Genomic DNA, 21,100 nt, shown 5'->3' with positions numbered 1-21,100 from the left:
GTTGACTATAACGCAATAGCGAGGGTCGTGCCGGTGCAGACAAGGGAAGCTAGATTGCGAGCGAAAAGAGCCCAGCAAATTTTGGCTTTTCTGTATTTTTACTTTTTAGGGCCTCAGGCCATTCAATTTATTGGGTTATAATAATTTTTATTTCTGCTTGAACCTCTTTAATAGGGTAGCACGTTTTATTTACATTTCATTTAAGGCAATAAAGTTCGTTCTTGTGTGGAGTACAAAAGTTATAAACCTGTTTCCTGAGTTCGACTCAGACTTCACCACTAGTGTGAACCGGTTAATTTAAGATTTGATGCACGGTTTGCATAAAATATTTTCAAGAAAAGTTGCATCATTTATGATGCATTTGTTAGCTTGCAATAACCTTGAGCCAAGGAGAATAACAACTGGAAGCAATCACATTGATATGACTTGGTGAAGACTAAAACTGGTCACTGGTGAATACATTGAAGTTGCATGTAAAAAAAAATCTGTGTAAATTCATGGCATCACTAGTGAGAATTTTTTAGGATCATTATATTTGCTATAGGCTTGTTGTGTGCCCAAACCATTATGGGTGCTGAAAAACTAGCATCTCACAGCAGACATCTTTAGATGAAAAAATGAACACCAGCTTCCAGAGGCATTAATTACATTGTCGGAATCAAACCCCAATTAAAAGATAGCGAGACAAGATGTTTCGAAAAAATGAATGAGGAAAATTCATAAAAAGAAAAACATATTCATCAGATATTTTATTGTAACTACAAGGTTGAAATCCCATCCCCTACACTGGTGGAATTTGCAACTAATAAAACATGATTATGTTCCAGTTTTATTTAGGACTCTAATTACTATGCAATGTGTACACATTTAAGCAGAAACAGAAAGGCACCTTGAACTATATGACACTAAGTTGAGAATCAGTGTCCTTAAAAATAAAAAATAAAAAAGCATGTGTGATAGATCTCCATGAACAACTTTAGTGATCAAAACATGAAGACTCGCACAAATTGAGTTCCACATTTGACAATGAATGACCAAGAGGTTGTGATATCTCCATAATACATCATATTTGAACAAATAGGAATTAATTGACACATGCAGAAATGTTATGCTTCATTTTGAATGTTCTAAACGATGGTTACACAATAAGGTTAGCAGAGATTGTCCAGAATTAGTTTTCATCGATAAAGCTATTTAGACGTGACCCTGGTCCAGATCTGGACATTTCATATTGGATCTAAATCCGGATAGCCCCGTTGTTATGTATTCATTTTTCCTATTCCTGTTTTATTAACCCTCTTGTATGTTTTAGTATATGTTATTGATCTGGGGTATTTTGTAAATCAATCTATGTCAGACCGACACTCCATCTGACATGCCGTGCCCATGTTGACATGGGTATGGGTACGGGTACCAGACGCGGAGCAGGTACGCACCAGGTCGGGTCGGACTGACCCAACCCAAACTGTTTATTTTTGGGGTGTTGACCTGGGTCAAAGGGGCCCTTTTCCCCCTCTTCACCCCCCCCCCCTCTCGTTTTCCCGCCCTGCAGAAAAGAGAGAGAGACGTTTACTCTCTCTCTCTCTCTCTCTCTCTCTCTCTCTCTCTCTCTCTCTCTCTCTCTCTCTCTCTCTCTCTCTCTCTCTCTCTCTGCGGAAAAGAGAGAAGTACCTCTTCCTTCTTCGCCTCCTATTTCGGACTTCTCTCTTTGTCCTTCTTCAGTTTCAGACCGAGAGAGAGAGAGGCGGTGAGACAAATCGATTCATTCCCCCCTTGCCCTCTTCATTTTTTTATACCCCACCTCTCTTTTTTTTTTCATTTTACCTTTCCTGCCCCCTTCTTTATTGAAAATTTCAGCCAAACCTTTCCTTTATCAAAAATATCAGTTTACCCCTCACATTTATTAAAAACATCAAAAAATTTAATTTTTTATGTTTACAAACATAGATCTTGGACTGCCGCCCATAAAACCATTTCTCATATATATATATATATATATATATATATATATATATATATATATATATATAGCCGTGTCCCCGTACCCGCATTTTTTTAAAGTATTGTGTCGTACCTTGCGTACCCGTACCCATGTGACATAGAAATCAATTGTATTTGTAACTGAATCATATATATACAAGAGTCTCACGATATGCCCACATAGGGAAGACGTGAATTCAAGAAATCCTTCTACTTGTCTCCTCTATTCCTGTTTTCTTATGCTGAAATTGAAAATACCTCAAATCTGATATGGTATCAGAGCGAGGACGATCGCACGGATCCATCAAGGTAAGTTTCTAAAGATCTTGAGCCTGTCCTAATTGCCTCTTCATAATCATCTTTTCATATTAATGATAGTATAAGTACATAAATGAAGGAAAGTCTCTTGAAATATGAGAAGTCGCAACAAAAGAATAATGTTGATTTCCTGAAGACATGAACCTCCATGTATTCAAATGCCTTTTCAAAGAATTTTAATCCTTTAACAGTGAGCATGACTCTTTCAAGAGACAATAAACTTTAGCTTGTGACTAGTCACCATCTATATATCCGCTCAGTTATAGCTTACAGATCACATGGAGAGAAACTACTGTAAGTTTCAGTGTGTAAGAATCTAATGATATTTCTATAGGGTTTGGAGAGATATAAGAGGCAATAATCTTTAGCACTGCCAATTTGGTGCATTACACATTCCACAGACTGCAGTCATTTTGTTTTGGGCTGAAAATTTCCATCTAAGGAGTATAAGTATTCCATATTCCTAGTATGTGCATATTCACTTTGGCATATTATATTTGCTGGAATTTCCATATTCCTAATATTTGCATATTCACTTTGGCATATTATATTTACTAGAATTTCTGGACAAAAGCAAATAGTTGCGTTTACATGGTGTAAATATATATTGAGAAAGCATGCACATCTTTCTTGTAATGTGTTGCAATTTGTAAGCAGCATATATAAATCATTAGTATTCATCGATGACTATATACTTACAGGAGTTTTTTTCAAGAAAAATTTATTGTAGACAGATACATTACATATTTATAGGTGCTGGAAAATCAAGGCAGCATATGTATAAGACCTAGTTTGAGTAGAATATATGCAAAAAATATATTTCATTTTTTTTTACCATTTTTCTTAACTAAATGCAGTTCTGTTTTTTTATTTGTAATAAAATTGTGAAAATACACTTACAAACTGATTGGCCCGAGAATCCATGGTCGCATCATACTGTTGATGGTACTCCTCTGACCAATCATTAGAAAGAGATGATGTTGCTGGCTTGACTTGATTGTCATCAACAATTAACTCCCCACGGCTCATCTTTGACACAAATTGAAGGAACTTTGAATTCTGCTCATCATATTTGCACATGAGAATGTGTACAAAACATATAACAATAAAATTGGGAAAGTAAGAATAGGCTTATGAAGGTGACAATTCAGGAAAAAATAAACACAGTTTCTTATCCAGCAAGAGTAAAATGGAAGGGAATAATATAAGATCAGACTGTAGCAATAAGAATGCCAACACATTTACTTTTCAGCAATATAACCATAAGTCTTACAAGTAAAAATTTAATGAAAATCCCTTTCAAACTAGAGAGGACACAACACATTATACAAATGAAATTTTGTATGCAGCCATCATTTCCTTTTGATCTTCTCCCCTTATTGGCAGTCCACTGTAATTTGAATCTCAGGGGATAAACCTTAAAAAAGAAAAAAGAAAAGAACTTGGCAAACTTCTCATGTCATTATTATGAAAACTTACTATAATATGTATAATATTTTGTTCTGGAATGAAGGTTCCTTTTATTTCTGACAAAGTTCTATTAAAAGAGCATTCACCTATATTACAGGCCACCAAAATAAGGTTCACAAAGAACAAGATAGAATAAACAAATTTCAACCTAAGAACATGCCACCTTTATCATCCTTCATTAGACTCCAACTGAAAAAACATCCATCAATGGATAATATTACAGAGTACAAAACAAATATAAGTACCTATTCATATAACCATAGAAGAACCATAAAATTAAGCGATAATGAAATAGCAAGACTGCAATGGAAGTCTAAATGTCATCTCCAAAACATGCCTGAAATCTTGGATCTTCATTTTGTGCTAATGTATGAGCGAGCAAGCGAGACTGTTCCATTGCCGCTAAGTTCGACATGCTTGTACCTGCTATTTGACTGCTTGATGCCATTTGTTGATCCTGAAATGAAATTAAGAAAAAATAATAATAAAAATGGCATCATACATTCATCTAAAACAATCTTCAGCCTACAGAAAAAATGTTCCAAAAAATAAACAAGCACATAGACATGCATGTGGATATGTGCACAATCCGACCCCCTCCTGCCTCACAAACCATGCATGCAATGCACACACACATGCCGACATGTACATACATGCCATGCACACAGATACACAGAGAGAGAAGGAATTTTGACACCAACTTGAGCAAAGGAGAAATGAATGTCATCCGCAATATAGACAGATGAATTCATAATTATTAAAAAAAAATTACAAGCCCACATGCAAGTTGTATTTTCCCATTCTCCCAATCAGATTGCCACAGCAACAATCAGCAGGTGCAAATACTATTTCCTGTAGCTGGTCCTACATTACTTTAGTTTTTAGTTTTCTAGATACACCTCATCACATAATGTTTTGACAGAAAAACAGAAGAAGAGAAAGGTCAACTCGGTATATGCAACAACCTGCTCAAACTGAGAGATCCAACTGTCCACACCATGTTGTTTCTCAAAAGCATCTGCCCAAGACTCAGATTGTGATCTGCTCTGGGTATACTCATCAACCCATCTATGAGCAGCATTTGCAGTTGCATAGTTTGAGGCACCTTGTGATTCAGTCCAATATTCTTCCAATTCAGGGTACTTTCCCCGTTGATGCCCCTTAGCCCGCAGATCATTATCAATGTCTAAAGAATGTAACAGTGCCGTTACCTGGGAAAGAAACCATTTGTATTAGATTACAGGCAAATAAATTAGAAGATATGGAAGGCGTAGTACAAGGACAGAACAACATAAGCAACATAAAAGCTTATGCAACCAAAACTGCAACTAAAAACCATGTTAAGTGGTAGACCTGGGCATTAATATAATCATCACTCTTATCAGCAAAAAAATGTCGGGCCATTATGCTGCTACGATCCAATATACACCGTTTATCAGATTCAGACAAACCCAACACTGGAAGCACTACTGGATGAAAAGGAATACCAGCTCGACCACTATCCACAAAAGAATGCAGAAAGCTGGACAAAATACTTTGTGGAGGACCTGTAAAAAGGGTAGAAACAGACAAAAAGTCAATTCTGCACCTACAGGAAAGAACAAATAAGAAATGTGAAGTATGGCAGTGCAGTGCTAATGTGGCAATAACGTAACAAAGAGTTTCCTTTTCAAATAAAATTCTTTCAACAGATGATGGATGTCTGACATTTAACTAGATTAAACTACAAAATCAGTCACTTCATGAGCCATTTTCGCAAGTAACAAACATTTACAGGTTCCTTGTAATTTATTATCAAATTGGGGTTAGACCCTAACACATGGATACGTGTATGGATAACAGATATAAAATTATTGACGGCAGAAGCATACAATGGAAGCTTCCTTTATGTCAGAAATTAAATGCTTCAATTAGAAAACGACAATGCAAAATATAATGAATAAAAAGATACAATATAATCAGAAATATTTTGGAATGAGAATGAAATTTCTAATCCTAGTATCAAGTGAAACGCATGTTAAGTTTATGAATAACAGAAGAGATTAGTATCATATTTGGCCTGACCTTCCAAAGTGGGTTGTGGGAAAGGACTAACATGATTGTAAATCCGCTCAAACTCAGCAAACTGGGGTTGACTTTCTCTGACTTGACTGTGAGGAAATGGATGAACGTGTGAACGATGAATCTCATTCCAGGCTTCACCAAGACCGCCATGCTCCGCAGAGTGGTAACTTTGAAGAAACTCTGAGATCTGAAGGAAGTAAATGTGTCAAAAAAATTCTAACAAGATCCTTCCAGAAGTGCATGAAAGAACAGGAACAAACCTGACTGTCTGGGAACTCATTTTTATCTTCTGAACCTGGAAGAGTTAACAAGGGACCTTCAGCGCTGAAGTTGCCAGCATCGAAGCTGGTAACTGTTGTTCCTGGTAGCTCCTTTAACCTTTCCTATAACAAAATATGATTGAAAAAATAACTATAGATGGAACTTCTTTGCATTTGAATGATTAGCAAAATAGGCCTAGCATAAGATAGAGCAGAAAATATTCAATAAGAAATTTTACTAAAAGTCATCAACAGTTTGCAATGCTTCTTTGCTCAAACGCATGTTGCCGGTGGAATACTCAGTGCATACAATATGCATCTATAAAATTCTCTCTCTGGACTCCATTTTTAAATTGTTTTGCTCTTTTAACCACCTACATAGTCATTATCTCATTGTCAATGTGTCAGATGTAACAAGTGATCTGTTTTTCCTATGTATGCAGACTCCGGAACTTCAGCATGGCTTGCTCCCACTGTTGATCAATGACACTTGGTCTCTATTATTAATCACCATTTTACATGGCATTAAAGCTAGGACTTCATGGGAGATTCATGCAATGTACAATTCTGAAAAGTTTGCTTGCCATGATCCCTTGCTGATGTTTCTGACCTGCATGCATGATTACCATGAACCGGAATCCCTGCAGTAATCCCGCACATCTTTTTGCCCCCAGTTTTCAATTTTTTCAATTTTTTCAATTTTCTTCACATCATTTCCACTATGGAGGAATTTTCCATTTCCTGCATAACTAAGCTTTCTAAGTCACATAGGCTCAAGCTCAACAGATCAGGCTCCCACATGCTTTAATCATCTTAAAACAGTTTGGGGTAATTTCTACAAAGAACCCAATCCATCCATAATAAAAAACAGACATAAGTTTCCTAAGATGTTAAAAAAAGGCGACTTAAACTCCTATTATTACAGCTGTGGTTGAATTATGATGCAATGCCTGTTTTTCCCTCAAAAGAAAACTAGAAAAACAGGCTAACATAGGATGAAATGACTGATTTGGCATCCAAAGTCATGATTGCCCGTGCAAATTTGCATTTCAAGGAAACAGTTAGATGACTTTAAGTGAAAGGAAGGAAAAGGAGCAACCGCTGCAACCCATGTAGAGAGAGAGATATATAACAAGATAAAACTTTAATTATAACCTTCTAACTGAAGTTGGGTTAATAGAACTTGTTTTAAACGGACAAAATTTTGTTTTTATTAAGAAAGGACAAGTTTAGGAGCAATTTTGACAGTTTGAGAAAATGATTGCACATTTTATTGGCCAAAGTGCATCATCATCATCATCAAACCTCATCCCAACTACATGGGTTCAGCTTTGCAGGTCCTATTTTCCATTCACTTTAGAATCCTTCATGTCACCTCTAACTGCCTCTTTCCAAGTCTTCAATGGTCTTTTTTTTCCTAGTTCTTTCTACTTGTATCATCTCAGCCTTTTCTCACAAAAGTTGTAACAGGTCTGAATGCAACATGTTCAAACCATCTTAAATGACATTAACTTATTTTATTTTTTATTGATTTGACTCCTAGGCGTATTATGATATATTCATTTCTAATTTTTTCCTTTCTCATAACCTCAGGCATAAATCTTAGCATAAGCATCTTTGCGACATGCACTTTGTCTTCTTGTCGCTTCATACTGCCCAACATTCTGCACTAGTCTTATAGTAATCTTCTAGAAACATCCTTACAATCATACAGGTAATCTCTTTTATCACATAACATGCCACTAACTTGTCTCCACTTAACCAACCGACACTAATCCTATTAGTGATATCTTCTTCAAATCCATCATTTTATTATAATATAGATCCTAATCAACTTATGGGATTGTTGAACGGGCAGATCTTGTTTCCTTATGGCATTGCTCTCACTTAGGGATGGCAGTGGACCGGGGGACAATAGGGCCCCACCCAGCCTCGCCCCGTTTGGACCGGGGATGAAGGGCACGAAACGGGGATGGAGGCAGGGATGAAGGTTAAAATCTATCCCCGTGCGGGGATGGACTTACGCTTTCCCCCGCCCCGCCCCGCCCCGCTCCGTCCCGTCCCCGTCAGAGTCCCCGCCCTATCCCCAATCCTTCAAGGGATGAGTATAGACCGGGGGGAACGGAGCCCCGCCCCGCCTCGCTCCAGTTTGGACCGGGGATGGAGGACTTGAAACGGGGATGGAGGCGGGGGTGGAGATTAAAATCCATCCCCGGGCGGGGATGGAGGTTTGGATTTTGAGACGGGGCGGGGGTGGAGACTTTGTCCCCCGCCCCGGTCCACTGCCATCCCTACTCTCACTAGCTTTTGTATTAAACTTGCACTCTGTATATTCAATTTTTGTTATACTTGTTCTTAAACCAAAATTTATGTGCTTCTCTAGAAAATTTCCTAATTTTTTTACTGGTTAGCTTGTGTTGAGAAGTGTAATATGCTAGTGTACCATATGTAATGTTACTTTTGTGCTACCCACTTTCTTATTGTATATAGATTATTTAATGAGGTGTATTTTAATACTTTAGTAGGAGGTAGAGAGTCAACAGTCTTTGTCTTTATCCTGTGTTGTAATCACAAGGGGGGTTGACCCTTTAAGATGTATTCTTTCAAGTGTTGTGAAAAGTGTTGAGGCGTAGCGAGGCACTCCACCGAAAACTGAGGCGAGGAGTAAGCCTCGAGGCGTAAAGAGTATGCCTCAAAAATTTTTTTGAAAACTTTAAAAAATATCTAAAAATACAAATAAAATAAAGAAATGCTTTATTGATGAAGTAACAACCAATAAGAAATAGAAAATCTCAAATCAGTAATAAAAATATAAGATTAACATATAAAAGTAACTAAAAGACTGATTACATAACTGGAAAACTAATTATATAATTGAAAAATATAATGTCCTATAAAGCAACAACCAATAAGCAATAGAAAATCTCAAATAAGTACTAAAAATATGAGATTAACATATAAAAAGCAAAATAAACTAATTAAAAATAAAAGTAAAATAAACTAATTAATTCAAAGTAGCTAAGAAGCTGATTACATAACTGGAAAACTAATTATATAATTGAAAAATATAATGTCCTATAAAGCAAGCAACAACCAATAAGCAATAGAAAATCTCAAATAAGTACTAAAAAATATGAGATTAACATATAAAAAGCAAAATAAACTAATTAAAAGCTTACTAATTAAAAATAAAAGTAAAGTAAACTAATTAATTCAAGTAACTAAGAAACTGCTTACATAACTGGAAAACTAATTATATAATTAAAAAATCTAATGTCCTATAATGCAAACAACCAATAAGCAATATAAAATCTTCTTCTTTCTGTTTCTTTTTTCTTTTGCGCTCATGCCTCAGGCTTGCGCATTGAGGCGCAGGGGGGCGCGCCTTAAGGCGAGGCTCGCCTTTTGCACCTCAAGGCGCGTTTTTTATAACACTGATTCTTTCTATTGCTTTAGCTAATGAAGTTTCTTCTAGAGTTTTTTCTCACTCTTCATTGTTCATTGCTTTTGTTTCCCTAATCTCTTGTTTCCATGTGGTATCAGAGTCATTTTCGGAACAAGAGACTGTTGAATTAAGAGTGCTGGCAAAGAAGAAGGCTGCATTCTTGCAGAGTTCATACGAACCTCATTTGGTGTGCTCAAGTGTTGACGCCGGAGTCATATTTGGGGTTTTGATTGATTGAGGTGTGGTTCAGCTAGAACTCAATTTTAAAAGGCCTATGAATTAAAAATCTCGTTGATTAGATGAGATTTGAATTTTGGTCAATTTTCTATGAATTTCTGGATTCTTGGATGAACAATGTCTAGGCTCTAGATTTATGAAATCAGTTAAAATCCAGGATATCAATGGTTTTGTATGACCCTATTTGATTGGATTTACGTCGTTTTTGCTATTAGAGACATTCCGAACTGATTGTAGCCTCTGTTTCGAAGGTTTGAATGAGTTCTATTGTGTTTTTGTAAATTTAGAACAAACGGTACCTATTTTTATGCAGTTTTATGTGTATGACTGTTGGCAGTACATATATTGCTGCAGATTTTTGTGGGTTTTAATTTGGTGACCGTGAATCATAATCTATCAGACGATTTTTTCAGTTTTTGGTAATTTTGAATGATGTTCCTGTGCTCTTAAGCAACTTAAAGTGAGTTAAAAAGGGTATTCTTGTAGTGGTTGATTTGCTTTAAGTTGCTACTTGCTATGGTAGTTGGATAGGTGGTATCTGCAGATATTTGCATAGCAAATTTGGTGTTTGTTTGCAGCAAATTATCTTGTAGTTTGGAGGTTGTGGTGTAAGATGGAGAAGGGAGAAGGCATTCAACTTGTACATCCAATATCAACTTGTGCATGAGGTAAGAGCTACGAAACAAGGGAACAAGTCTTTAGAGGAATTATATTCTTAGATGTAGAGTTTGGGATTCTCTTGCCCCCATAGAAGGGCTAGTAAATGTGAAAAGTGTATAAAGTGTGAGAAGGGTAATGGTTGTCAGACTTGTGTGAATATGGTTGATCAGCAAAGAGAGACAAGCAGATTGATAGAGTTCCTTTGTGTTTTGCACCTAGTTTGATGGGGTAAGGAGTGCCATAATTCACAGGGCACTGAGTTTGATGGGGTAAGGAGTGCCATACTTCACAGGGCACTTCTACCCTAAGTGGCCCATGCATTGGCAAAGTTGATTGCTGAAGAGACCAAGATGAAGTCGATTGGCACATATCCTCCTGGTGATTAAGTTATGGTCGTTTCTCAACAATCATGTGGTAGATTTGGTGGTAGAAGAGCTGGAGGTAGAGGTGACTTAAGTTCAATTTAATATTACTACTACAAGGGCCTTAGTCACATGAAAAGCCCTTGTCCAGCTCTAAAGAAAAAAAAGGTGGAGCTTATGCAATGTCTCCTAATGGTGAAGGCACTAAGCCCAATAATGCCCACACTGATGTTGGTTTTCAGTTTGTTCCTTCTAGAGAGAGATCTTCAGAGCAGTTAGGTGGTGGTCAACTCTAGCTTTTGAAGAAGATGCAGCAGCAGATTCTTCATTGGTTGGACATGAGCAAGCAGAGGAGTTTGAAACCGGTCTGAATGGAGTTGTGGTGAATGAATCAGTTTTGTGGCACCCTTGGTTGTCAAAGGCGGTGCCTCGGCGGCCTGGGCTATGCAGTTTGGGCGGTGGGGGCCTACTTTTCCGTCTAGGCAGAAGAAGTCGTTGACCGAGTGTCAACAACTATAAAAAGGGGGAAAAAGGCTTTTCCCCCTTTTCTTTTCATTTTCATTCGACTCTCTCCCATTAGGGCACAAAGAAGAAGAAGAAAAAAAGAAAGGTAGAGTGCCTCGGCGGCCTGGGCTATGCAGTTTGGGCGGTGGGGCCTACTTTTCCGTCTAGGCAGAAGAAGTCGTTGACCGAGTGTCAACAACTATAAAAAGGGGGGAAAAGGCTTTTCCCCCTTTTCTTTTCATTTTCATTCGACTCTCTCCCATTAGGGCACAAAGAAGAAGAAGAAGAAAAAAAGAAAGGTACTCTCTCTCTCTCTCTCTCTCTCTCTCTCTCTCTCTCTCTCTCTCTCTCTCATTTTTAGTTGAAATGTTTTTTTGCTGCGGCTGATTTTGTGATTGTGTGTTGAACTATTATTACTTATTAGTATCCATGTAATATGTTTATGTTTCTTTGATTTTTTTTCTCTAAATTGTGTATTTTTTTCAAACTTTTTTAACTGGGTGATTTTAGTATTACTCATTATATATATATATATATATATATATATATATATATATATATATATATATATATATATATATATATATATTAGTTATGTGTGTGTATATAAGATTTGGGTAGGCGGTTTGTATTATCAACTTTTTTTCTTTCTAAATTGTGTGTTGCACAGGCTGTTAGTCTTAACAATATTTGGGCAAGTTTTGTAATATAACATGTTTACTATGCTTTATGATAGCAATATTTTATGCTCTGTGCATTTGGTGTTGATTAATTTTATGTTGGATACATGTTTGTTGTTAGTTTTAGCATTTTCTTTTAAGAACTTAGATTATTTTTAAATTATTTGGCATTTGTTAATGGTTGTTTGCTTTGCTTATTTAATTGTTTTCCTTATCACTGATTGAACACATTACTTGATTCTTATCATTTTTTAGAACGATGGAAGGGGCTTCTTCTGCAAGTGCTAGCGAATCCACTCCAAGCTCGACATTTCCAAATTTGGAAGATATGCAAAACTTAAAGCAAAGATCAAGTGATCCAGCATGGGAGTGGGCCTACATTAAGGATAAACACGATTCGAATTCTTTGGCATGCATTAGATGTGGAATAACTTATAAAAGAGGCATATATAGAATAATGTAGCATCTACTTGGAATTGGAGGAAATGTGAAGGCTTGTGATGAAACAACTACAGAAATCAAGCAAGTACTTTCTTACATGGAGGAATCGAAGAAGAAGAGAGATGAAAAAAAAATAAGAGAGAGACAGTTAATATATATGAAAGAAGTGAAAGTTTGTTCTCAGCTTCTGATTCTGGCGAAGGACATGCTACAGTTTCGCATATAAAGGGGCAGTCGAGTAGTATATTCGGCTTAAGACCATCACAAGCAAAAGGGTCTATGGATTTATACTTTTGAAGTGATCTAGCAGAGAAAATGAAGGCAAGCAAACAAACAAACCACGTTAGAGAATCGCTTCAAAAAAGAAGGGAAACAGTGTGCGAGTACATTAGTAGGTGGTTTTATGATGGTGGAATACATTTTAATACAGCAAAATTGCCTTGATTTTACAATATGATTGAAGCTATAGGCAAATCTGGACCAGGGGTGAAGCCTCCATCATATCACGAACTACGAGAACCACTTTTAAATAAAGAAAATAAAGGAGTTTTTGAACCAATACAAAGTGCATTGGTCCAAATATGGATGCAACATAATGTCAGATGGCTGGAATGATACAAAAGGGCATACATTTATTAATTTTTTAGTTAATTGTCCTTTGGGAACAATGTTTTTAAAATCGATTGATACATCAAATGAAGTAAAAGATGTAAATTTTTTTTTTACATTGTTGAATAATATTGTTGAAGAAGTTGGAGAGGAGAATGTGGTTCAAGTTGTTACCAATAATGCCTCCTAACTATGTCAAAGTGGGTAAGTTGTTGATGGATAAGAGAACACATTTATTTTGGACTCCTTGTGTTGCACATTATATAGATTTGATGTTGAAAGATATAAGAGAATTGAAATAGTTGAAGAACATTTTTGGAAAAGCAAGGCAATTGGTAGTATTCATATACAAACATACTCAATTGTTGAGTATGATGAGAGCGCATATACAAAAAAACTTACATAGGCCTGCAGGGACAAGATTTGCTACTAGGTTTTTGACTCTAGAAAGCATATACAATTGCAAAAAAGGCCTAAGGTCCATGTTTGTTGGAGATGATCGGGCAAAAGTAGTTTCTCAAAAACGTCAGTTGGTAAAAGATATGAAAACATGATTTTGAGTTCAAAATTTTGGAAGGGAATGAGTTGTGTTCTTAAAACAATGGCGCCTTTGATTGACATGCTTCGATTGGTTAATTGCGATGAATTCAGGTGAAGAACATGCTAGTGGTGTATTTGAAAAAATTTTGCATGAAAAGGAAATTGAGCATCAGAAAACATTTCCATATACTCCTGAGCAAAATGGTCTAACAAAGAGGAAAAACAGACATATTTTAGAAACTATTAGAGCATTGTTCTTTGGTGGATGTGTTTCTAGAGGCTTTTGGGTGATGCAGTGTGCATGGCAATATATTAGATCAATCGGATGACATCAGGGTCACTTAAAGGTATATCTCCATTCCAAAAGTTGTACGGAACTGTTCCAAATTATAAGATGACGAAAGTCCTTGGATATGCTCATTTTGTACTATTGCCTAATAGATATAGAAATGAGTTCTCACCGGGATATGTAAAGTGTTGCTTCTTGGAGTTCTCTCATGGACAAAAAGGGTATAAATGGTATGACTCATTTGGGCAAAGAGTTTGGATATCAAGATATGTTTTTCATGAGGACACACCTTACTTTGGAACATGGGAGCTTAAGAAGAAAGAAATTGATTTTTCTTTCTTGGTACCATTTCCTGAAGAAAGAGTAGTTGAAAAGAGTGGAGGTTCAAGGAAAGGGAGTTCTTAAGAGGAGTCAGATTTTGGCAAACCCATGTCAGAAGACAAGAGAATGTAGTAGAAATTCCTTTTTTAGATCGGATAGAGATGGAGGAGGCAGGGAACATAGAGGTCAATTCTGATCCTTTCTCAACTGATCCAGAGTCCACCAATCCAGAGTCATCTTCAGCTCCTTCACCTCCCCAGGTACGTAGAAGCTCTTGAGTATATGTCCCTCCTACTCGGTTTGTGTCGTATGATTCATCTTCATCTCAACACCGTACCTATTTAACTCTAATTGTCTCCTATGTCAAGCCTAACTCTTATGCAAAGGCCTCTTCTAAAGAGGAATTGTAGCATGCTATTGTTGAGGAGTTGAGTGCACTAGAGAGGATTCATGTTTGAGATCTTGTGGAGCTCCCACCAAGGAAAATTCTTTGAGTGCAAGTGGGTCTACAAGATTAAGACTAATGCAGATGGGTTAATTGAAATATATAAGGCTAGATTGGTGGCGAAGGAATATAACCAGCAATTTAGGATGACTTTGGAGAGACATTAGCCATGGTTGCCTGCATGACTACCATAAGGACATTGTTTGTTGTTGTTGTTGTGATAAGGCAATGGAGTCTTTGGCAGTTGGATGGGAAAATGCATTTTTTAATGGATGCTATTAGTAATGGGGAAGCGCACTTCCCCGAAACATGTTTTGGAAGCGAGAAACGCTACGCTTCTGAAATGCTATGGGAAGCTCACTTCCCCAATTTCCATTTAAGGGAAACGTGATTCCCACGATTCCCAGAATTGGGAATCGTGTTTTCGGATATTTTGGGGTTTGAATAGTTTTACCCAATGTTATCAGAATCGATGTGTATCGGCCAATACACATCATATCAATAGAATTTTGATATGTTGTAGAGTCGATATGGCTAATTTTTAATAAATGTAAAAAAATACCAAAAATTATTTTTTAATATCATTTTTTAATTATTTTAATGGTTTTAACATGTGTCACGTAATGATTGACACGTAATAATTTTTTATTATTTTTGGGGCAATATTGAATGATGCAGGTGAGTATCGATATTAGCCGATATAGCTAAATCGGCAGCCCAATGATTCAAGGCCAATGCCAATACTGACAACATTGGTTTTACCCTTTAATAAATTGTTTTTTACCAAAAAAAAGAAACAATGTTTTTTTTAAAGGACAAAATGGTTATTATAAAACGTTTATACAAAAATCCTAAATCAAGTAAGGTTTGTGGTTTTCATTCCCAAATCCCAACTCTCTCTCTCTCTCTCTCTCTCTCTCTCTCTCTCTCTCTCTCTCTCTCTCTCTCTCTCTCTCTCTCTCATCTTTTAGTTTAACTTTAACCGTATGTTTTTAGTTTTTACTGTTCCAAGTCTTTTGTGATAATTATCAAGATAATCTTGTGATAATAGCATGGTCACCTGCATTGTTAAAGGTAGTTTCTCGACGAGGGTATTTCTTGAAGAGATTTTCAGAAGTTGATAAATCTCAGAAGTTTAAAAAATTGAAAAAAATATAAATAACAAAAGAACTAAGAAAATAATAAGTTTTGCATTATTTTTCTTTCAAAAATATAAAGAAACATGTTTTAAAGGTTTTAAAATATAAATAAAACAAAAAATAGGAAATGCAAACTTAAAATTTAAAAAAAAAATCAAAAAATATCGCGATATTTTGTTTCTAATGATAGTTTAAAAATATCATGATATTTTCAAAATATCGATGACAGTGGATAATAGTTTTTTATAGCTTAGACTTTTACTACCAATAATGTGATAATGTTATTATTTTAGTAGTTCTTAAATTCTTGTTGTATGGATTATGGAATATGAAATATGAATTTTTCTTGATGTATTAATTATTAAATGCTTGCAACTGAATGCATTTGTTAAATTGTTGCACTTGTATATATGATTGAGCTTTGAGATTAATAGATCAGCTTTAATGTTATCTACTCATGTTTTATTTTGTCAATGACAACATAAATTTTTTATTTTAGTGAATTAAAACAAATTATAATTACATTTTCGTTTCTTGTTCGATTCCTATTCATTTTTCACTTGAATTCTAGGTCGCTTCCCTCTTTATTTCCCCTTTGAATCTTGGTTCGATTCCTAGGTCACTTCAGGTTCGCTTCTCTTCTCGCTTCCGAGATGATTCTTGACTCGCTTCTAAGGCATTTTGTGTTTCCCATTTCTTAAAATTTTAGAAGTGTCTTGTTTCACGTTTCTCACTTCCCACTTCCCGCTTCCCATTTTTGCTTCTTAAATCACTTCCCACTCCCACTTCCTCAACTGACAACTCTTTTTAGCACTGTTGTGAAGTCGCTTGGGTTTGAGCAAAGTCATCATGATCCTGCTCTGTTTGTGGCCCCATTTGCTCAAGGGAAGTATATATTGCTCATGTACGTTGATGAAATGATTATTAGAGGAGATGATATGCAGAAAATAGTCTATACCAAAAGCAGGCTAGTTGGTATCTTCGAAATGAAAGCTCTATGATATTTAAAATATTTTCTAGGTCTTGAGATTGCTTACTCCAAAAAGAGGGCTCCTATCACAGCATAAATATGCAACAAATCTTGTAAGCAAGGCGAGGTTGGTAAATGACTCTAAAAGGGTTTCTACTCCTATAGAAATGAATATCAAGTTGAGAAGTTCAGATAGATAGAAGCTTTAAGACCCTGTGAAAACAGCTGGCTATATTTGACCATCAGCATACTAGACATCACTTATGCAATGCATGTTGTCCATTAGTTCATAAGTTTGCCTACATCAGTGCATCTTGCCGTTGTACTTAGAATAATTTGGTATGTGTGAGACATTATGTATTTTGGGATGTTCTTTTCAGCTTCGTCATCCATGGATATCAGAGCTTATTGTGATTCAGATTTTTGAGGATCGACTAGGGATCGTCTCTCAACTACTGAATTTTGTGTTTTTCTTGGTAGTTCCTTGATAACTTAGAAGAGTAAAAAGCAACAACGTGCTAATTTATCCACAGTTGAGTACAGAACCATGGCACAGTTTACTGCGAAAATTATTTGACTAAGATGGCTTATTAGAGAGCTCGGTGTGGAAGAACATTCTTGTATTGTGACAATATGAGTTCCATTCATGTTGCTGAAAATCCTAAATTTCACGATAGGACAAAGCATATTAAGATTGATTGTCACTTTAAGAGGAGTGCTTATGAAGATGGAATCATTTAGTTAGAGCACGTGAGCTCAAAAGATCAAATTGTTGATATGTTTACTAAGAATTTGGCTTCTTCACACTTTCAGCCCTTTCTTTCCAAACTTGGGATGATTTTTTTAACATCATCTCAAGTTTGAGGGGGGATCTTAAGTGTAATATGCTAGTATACCATATGTAATGTTACTTTTGTGCTACCCTCTTTTTATTGAACATAGATTATTTAATGAGGGGCATTTTTGTACTTTAGAAGGAGGTAGAGAGTTAACAGTCTTTGTCCTGTAGTGTAACCACAAGAAGTTAACCCTTTAAGATGTATTTTTTCTATTGTTTTAGCTAATGAAGTTTCTTCTAGAGTTTTCTCTCTCTTCTTCGTTCATTGCTCTTTTTCCCTACTCTCTTGTTTCGATAGCTTGCATGGATTAAGGAGTATCTATCTCCTTTTGTCTGGTCTATATTGTCTACTTACAAGAGAATTAAAACAGGGTAATTTTCACCTTTTAGCTTTGCTCTTGCCTTGTGAATGGACAAATATCAGCCACCATCAAAATTGATTCATCTCCATTTGAAACCACGGGAAGTTTTAATGGTGGTCCTCCAAATTATGGAAATCAAAGACTACAACAGGTATCCTTTGGGAATGATCCATTAGTTTTCTCATGGTATTTGATATAGCATTGTCAATGCAATTATTTGTTGAGGTTCAAAATGACTATGATCAAAGCTCAAGGTAGTGATGGAGGTTCATAACAACTAGGTTTTTCTACTCACTTGGAATACCTCGTAAACCTATGAATAAGTTGCATTGTTTTCTAGAACAAATTATTGTTGTAACTAGGGATGGCAGTGGACCGGAGGAAAACAGCGCCTCGCCCCGTTTGGACTGGGGATGAAGGGCATGAAACGGGGATGAAGGCGGGGATGGACTTACGCTTTCCCCCACCCCGCCCCGTCCCCGTCTCAATCTCTGCCTTGCCCCGCCCCATCCCCAATCCTTCTAAGGGATGATAATAGACCGAGGGGAAACGGGGTCTCGTCGTGCCTCAACCCTATTTGGACCAGGGATGGAGGACATGAAACGGGGGTGGAGGTTAAAATCCATCCTCGTGCGGGGATGGAGGTTCAAATTTTGAGACGGAGCGGGGGTGGAGACCTTGTCCTCGACCCTTGCCCCAGTCCACTGCCATCCCTAGTTGTAACATAGCCAAGAGGCCTCTCAATGGGGGGGGGGGGGATTTCAAGGCCCATGCCCAGGATCACGCTAGGTCAGATCCAATATTGATGTGAGTAGGGAACACAAACAATCACAATATCACCAACAAAGAAGCAAACAACCACAAGGCACAAGAATTTTACGTGGTTCAGCAAAACCGCCTACATCCCGAGGAGAGTATCGAGAGTCCTTATTAATATAATCAATCACTGATACAAAAAAGAATAAATAAAGTCATAAACAGGAACAATCACACCTATCATTTGACCTACCAAGAGGATAGATGTATGTAGCTAAGACCTTCCTCTCGGTCACCAAGAAAAAGTCAACATACCCTTCTCTCTCTCTCCTTCAGTTACTTCTCTCAATACCCAAGAGAAGCTCGGACCTAAAGAGCCACCATAGAGCCAAATTCTTCTCTCTATCATCAACCCCCAAAGGCCAAGAGCCAAAAGGAAAGAACTTACCTCACGTCTAAGGTAAGACCCCCACCACTCCTTTCTATTTCAATCAACCAAGAAAACCTCATACGTTTCCTTTTGGCTCTCATACCCATCTCATATGGGTTATCATAAAAACAAAGAAGACTCTTATGTGGCACATGTGGGTCCCACTTGGACTCATTCAAGCCACAACTCAACAGGTGGGGGGCTTATGCTGCAAAACGTGTGGAGTTGGTGAATATCCTCCAAGGAACTCATCATCGATGATGATTTTTTTCCCAACCTGTTCAATTTTTTGCTTCCAACATATACTCATTTGTATTTCCTACAGAAAGGTTACTCCCTCAAAGCATACTCGGAGCAAGTGATTTCCTGAAATTGCCTATTTCCTTTTAATTATCCTGGCATAATCATTTTCATGTAACCTCGTATCTTTTATGATGGCATTATCATAGGGAACTCAATAAGAAAGTTCTTTGTTTGCTTCCATGTGTGCTACAGCCGACTGCCTCTACAACTGACCTGGGATCATGGTTGCAAGTTGTTTTGACTCAATCTGACTCCACATGCGTGCACGCACGTGCATGCACACACACATATGAAATTCAGATACAATTAGCAATATCCCCAAGAATTCAGTTACTTTCTTGACGAAATCGTGATTGGAGACTCACAACTTCGAGGCTTCCCGATGTTTTTGGTAGCATGTGCTGCTACAGTGCACCGAAGAAATCGTAAGTCCAGAATCAAACCGAGCGCATCGAAAAAAAAATGATTATTTATTGGAACGGAAAGTAAGCAACTTGATTTATTAGTATTCGCATGTCAACAGAAGGGTTCAGTTACAAAAAACAGAGACAGCGGAAAGCATGCAATTCGTTGGTATTTGCGGTATAAACAAGATTGAAGCAAGGGGAGAAGAAGATACAGGTTCTGCCGGAAGACAAATAACGATCAACGCATCAAAAAATAAGCAAGAGCCGCAGGAGGATTTTGCCCCAAAAAAAGAAGAGAGAAAATACTCGTGGGAAGAAGAAGAAAAGGGGAAACGTCGTTAATGAGAGCGAGCAGGGTCGTGGGCACACCTGAGTTTTGGAAGAGGACCCAAGAATAGAGTTGGAGAGGGAGCCGAGCGGATTGGAAGAAGCGGAGGCAGAGCCTGGGACGGCACAGGCGGCCCCGCCCGTTACTAATTCCCTCAGTGCCATCCCTCCTATCGATGATGCTTCGCCGGAATTCTCCTTCTCTTTTCCTCGGGGGATTCCGACTTCTGAGCGTCAGATGCCGAGGAGAATCGAGCGGCCGCGGAAGAAGCGAAACGGAGAGCCCCGGCGGATGATGATGAACGATGAAGCGTGACCTCAAGGACACTCCCCGCTTGCTCAGGCTTTTATAACCCCTGGTGACCCCAAAGCCAAGCCAAGGCCTGAAGCCCTGCCCCTGGCTGAACGGAACGAGGTTGAAAAGCTACTGGCCGCCCAACTTTTGCCTTATTTACGAATACCCGCGCAGGCCTTAAATTATTACAATGGGCTTCCTGTTTTTGCAAATTAATTCTCAAAACACATGCTTGTCCCAAATGTCCTGACTCTTAGCACTTCAACTATAGCCTAAACACTTCAAATTTTTCTCATCCATTCTCAGACACCCCCTCTTGCAGATGCCAAACCTGGTAGGTCAGTATAGAAGTCCAACCCCAAGCTTGTCTCAGTTTAAGTGTCATTTTTCTCATTTCACCTAAAAATTATTATTTTACCCCTATGTCATCCTAGATCCATGTCAGTCAGAGTCGACCAAGTTCATTCTTAAGCTTAGAACAGTGAGAATGTCAGTCATCTCTAGCTCATCTAAGCTCACAATGAGTAGATCATGTTCACTTTTGATCATTTCTGTCAAAATGGGTTCATTTCCTGAAAAATGAATTCATTTCTAACTCGAATCCAAGCCAATTGTCTCTGAGTGAGTCATTCCTAGTCAATCCTATTT

General features: G+C 37.4%; 1 protein-coding gene across 2 annotated transcripts in view; it reads right to left on the bottom strand.

Moving 5' to 3' along the window:
• The window catches only part of LOC149818272 (peroxisome biogenesis protein 5-like), a 140,637-nt gene extending 120,122 nt beyond the window's left edge, over nt 1–20,515 (bottom strand). The window contains exons 1-7 of one of the 2 annotated variants that reach the window (XM_089986037.1): nt 20,200–20,515; nt 6,093–6,215; nt 5,833–6,019; nt 5,122–5,315; nt 4,734–4,979; nt 4,106–4,225; nt 3,199–3,357 (exon numbers count right to left, since the gene is read on the bottom strand). In XM_089986037.1, the coding sequence (XP_089842163.1) occupies nt 3,199–3,357; nt 4,106–4,225; nt 4,734–4,979; nt 5,122–5,315; nt 5,833–6,019; nt 6,093–6,215; nt 20,200–20,322 (1,152 nt within the window). In that variant the 5' untranslated portion in view covers nt 20,323–20,515. The remainder of the gene's footprint in view (nt 1–3,198; nt 3,358–4,105; nt 4,226–4,733; nt 4,980–5,121; nt 5,316–5,832; nt 6,020–6,092; nt 6,216–20,199) is intronic. The other variant, XM_089986036.1, reaches the window with a different exon arrangement.
• Between the last annotated feature and the right edge of the window lie 585 nt (nt 20,516–21,100).

This window comes from Nuphar pumila, chromosome 13 (genome assembly GCF_984573655.1).
Source record: "Nuphar pumila chromosome 13, dmNupPumi1.hap1.1, whole genome shotgun sequence".
NCBI lineage: Eukaryota > Viridiplantae > Streptophyta > Magnoliopsida > Nymphaeales > Nymphaeaceae > Nuphar > Nuphar pumila.
This window is presented reverse-complemented; position numbering and strand designations above follow the sequence as displayed.